The following is a 3,291-nucleotide window of genomic DNA, read 5'->3' as shown; positions in this document are numbered from 1 at the left end:
ACATGACATTACTTATCCTGTACTGATCCTGAGTTACATCCTGAATTATACCCTAAAGCTACACTCACTATGTACATACATGACATTACTTATCCTGTACTGATCCTGAGTTACATCCTGTATTATGCTCCAGAGCTGCACTCACTATTCTGCTGCTGGTGCAGTCACTGTATACATACATGACATTACTTATCCTGTACTGATCCTGAGTTACATCCTGTATTATACCCAGAGCTGCACTCACTATTCTGCTGCTGGTGCAGTCACTGTGTACATACATGACATTACTTATCCTGTACTGATCCTGAGTTACATCCTGTATTATACTCCAGAGCTGCACTCACTATTCTGCTGCTGGTGCAGTCACTGTGTACATACATGACATTACTTATCCTGTACTGATCCTGAGTTACATCCTGTATTATACCCCAGAGCTGCACTCACTATAAGTGAATATTACCACCCGTTTCCTTACATCTTTGTCCATTTGTAGCTCCCGGGCGATCTGTGCCATGTCTGGGGCACCGGGCTTCTGGTTCTTCATGTAGTAAGTCTCCAGACTGTCCTTCACAATGTTCTCGATGTTGGTTCTGCGCTTCCTCTTTCTGGACTGAGCCAGGGCCTGCTCTCTATTAATCATCTGGAATATCAAAGTTAGATCATGTTAGCATATTGTTAGTCTTTACCTCTGCATGAGCCTCCCCTTCCTCCATCTTGGATAATCCCTTATGGCGCTAGTTCTGCATTTACAAGTTCATTTAAATGAAAACCCATGAGCAGAAGCCGAGGCGCACCCCTGGGTGCTAGTGCAGTTTGTGGCTTAAATTATCTGAAGCAGATCTTGGTATATACTCTTTAAATGCATTGCCACAGAGTCAGCTGTTTACAAGGACATAAGGTTGATATCTTGCCTGCAGTACCGACTTTCACCACTAAGGGGAGTCCCTAATCGCTCATTAGTTTGTTACAATGTATTAGTGCAGGTAAACATTCTATATTTGTTAAATATGGACAGTGAGCACTAGAGAAAGGGCTACAGATTTATATTATGTAGGGAGAACATAAAAAATAAGATCCCCTTCCCTCCGACTTCTTACCTCCTGCAGGTTGTCGTTGTGCTCCGCCTCCTGCAGCCACCGTTGCAGCAGGGGCTTCAGCTGACACATGTTCTTGAAGCTCAGCTGCAGAGACTCAAACCTACAGATTGTTGTCTGACTGAACATCTTCCCTGCAAGGCAAAAGAAAAAAAAGCAGTATTAAAATAAGGGACTACAACTCCCAGCATGTACTAACTACTAGCAGGACAGGGGTTGTAGCTCCCACAAAACTTACCATACAGGACCCCCAGGGCATAGCCCACGTCCGCTTGTGTGAAGCCCATGGACACCCGCTTGTGCTTCATTTCTCGGGCAAACTGCTCCATCTCCGACTCGCTGGGCAGTTCCTGCAGAAGAGAAGCAGCGCATCTGTTACAGTGTGTCAGCGCAGCAGAGCCCAGTACAAAGCTTCCCAGAGAACATGCAGACTTTCCTACTACACTTGTAAAAAAGCTGCTTGCTGGGAGCAAACAACCACATTCATAGGCTCAAGTCTTAATCCTACTCACAGCTGAGTTTTTGCTACAATGGTGTTCAGTGTAGATCAATTGTATTGATCACCAGGAGGTACAGATCTCCCTCCTGACCAATTCAATTAAGTCTAAAAAATCCTCAACACCTGAACTGATACATTGAATCATAACCAATGTCCATTCACTGGCAGCAATCAGATCTGTATAATGGCTCAAGTGAGCGGAAAACAAAGTAAATCCAAGGATCTGAAGCGACAAGTGTTACAATGACTCAGATACTGTAGTGATCAGGGAACCTTAACCCCTCATAATCCACCTAGTCTCTAACAAGATTAACCCTATGGGTAGAGTGATTTCAACAGAGCTGGATGATAACCCCCAACATACAGGACTGACCGGCAGCTTTATAGCCTCGACTATCCCTTTAAAAGATAATTTCTGATCTCAAGATTAAATTTACCATCATTATCAATATTACAACTACCACCCCCATCATCTATGCTGCATTAGCCTTGCTGGGCCATGTGGTGTTGATACAGGGTATTGGCCACTTACCACCACCTCCTCGCCATCACTGGACTGGGCCTCCTCCCGGGGCCTGGGGCTGGACACGGTCAGGTTCACGGCTGCACCTCCATCCTTGGCCGCCTCCTGGGCGGGGGCGCTGCTGCACCGGCTGCTCTCCATGTTGGAGGTCGCTGGTTCCCCCGGAGTGTTAGGCTCCGGCTGGTGGTGGGGTAGTTACTGGGCCCGGGGAGGTTGTGGTTCTTCTGGGGGATGTTGGTGTGGGGTCCCGGCCAGAAGGAATGACCCCAGAAATTGGGATAGTACTGGAGACATTTCTCCTCCGTCTTGTCGTCCTCCTGCCGCTCCTCCTTCACCTTCACCTTGTCTCCAGCTCCGGGGGTCTCCTCCCTCACCTGGTGCACATTCAGGGGGCCGGGGGGCTCCATGCCAGGGTGGCTGCTCCAGGCCATGACTTGGGGTGAGGGCTCCCCTAGAGGCTGCCCCCCGTGCTCCCCATTGTCCGGCTTCACCGCGGAGAAGAAGAAGGGCTGAGAGGGGTGATGGTAGCCCCCAAAAGTGTCCTGCATCAGGCTGGGGTTCAGGGCAAAAGCGGGGTACCCCTGCTGGCTATACATGATCCCCAAAGATGAAGAATGGAAGCAGCTACAGAAACTGGTGATGAGAAGATCCCGAAGGTCCAATGTTCGGCTCCACAGGTCCAAATACCAACTCCAAGTGCTGTGCCTGCAGGGGCTATTTACACCCCTGTGCCCCTCCCCAATGTGATCATGGTAATTGCCCCCACCAGCCATTGGCTCCTCTCCCCCCCCCCACCTGTGAAGCTATAGGGGCTCCTTTTCACTTTGATTTAACTCTTTAAGGTTTTTTTTAATACTAAATAAAATTCAGTTGCTGCAGATAATAAGATGGAATAAGGTGGAATTACAGGCCATTTAACCCTTTAGTGGGAGGTCTGATTGCAGCTAATGGGCCCCATGTGCAGACACAATCTCCATACCCCCCTCTGGACACTGATCGGAACCTATTCTATCATTAACCCCTAACATCAGTGCAACCGATTTCCCGACTTTTACATGCAATTAAACCACCAGCTCCAGGCTACAATATGACTGAATGGCTGGGGGGTGTTCACATGTTGCGTTTATGGCGCGTTTTTTGCAAAATTGGTGGCAAAACTACAGACTTCATACTGA

The 3,291-nt window shown here is 48.2% G+C and overlaps 1 protein-coding gene across 1 annotated transcript in view; it reads right to left on the bottom strand.

Annotated features, from left to right (window-relative positions):
* The window catches only part of LOC140076490 (POU domain, class 5, transcription factor 1.1-like), an 8,975-nt gene extending 6,148 nt beyond the window's left edge, over positions 1 to 2,827 (bottom strand). Inside the window, 5 exon segments of the mRNA XM_072123017.1 lie at positions 445 to 640; positions 1,098 to 1,228; positions 1,333 to 1,444; positions 2,126 to 2,301; positions 2,304 to 2,827. Of these exon segments, the coding sequence (XP_071979118.1) occupies positions 445 to 640; positions 1,098 to 1,228; positions 1,333 to 1,444; positions 2,126 to 2,301; positions 2,304 to 2,712 (1,024 nt within the window). The 5' untranslated portion in view covers positions 2,713 to 2,827.
* Positions 2,828 to 3,291: the final 464 nt, after the last annotated feature.

Source organism: Engystomops pustulosus, chromosome 9 (assembly GCF_040894005.1).
Source record: "Engystomops pustulosus chromosome 9, aEngPut4.maternal, whole genome shotgun sequence".
NCBI classification, from domain to species: Eukaryota; Metazoa; Chordata; class Amphibia; order Anura; family Leptodactylidae; genus Engystomops; species Engystomops pustulosus.
This window is presented reverse-complemented; position numbering and strand designations above follow the sequence as displayed.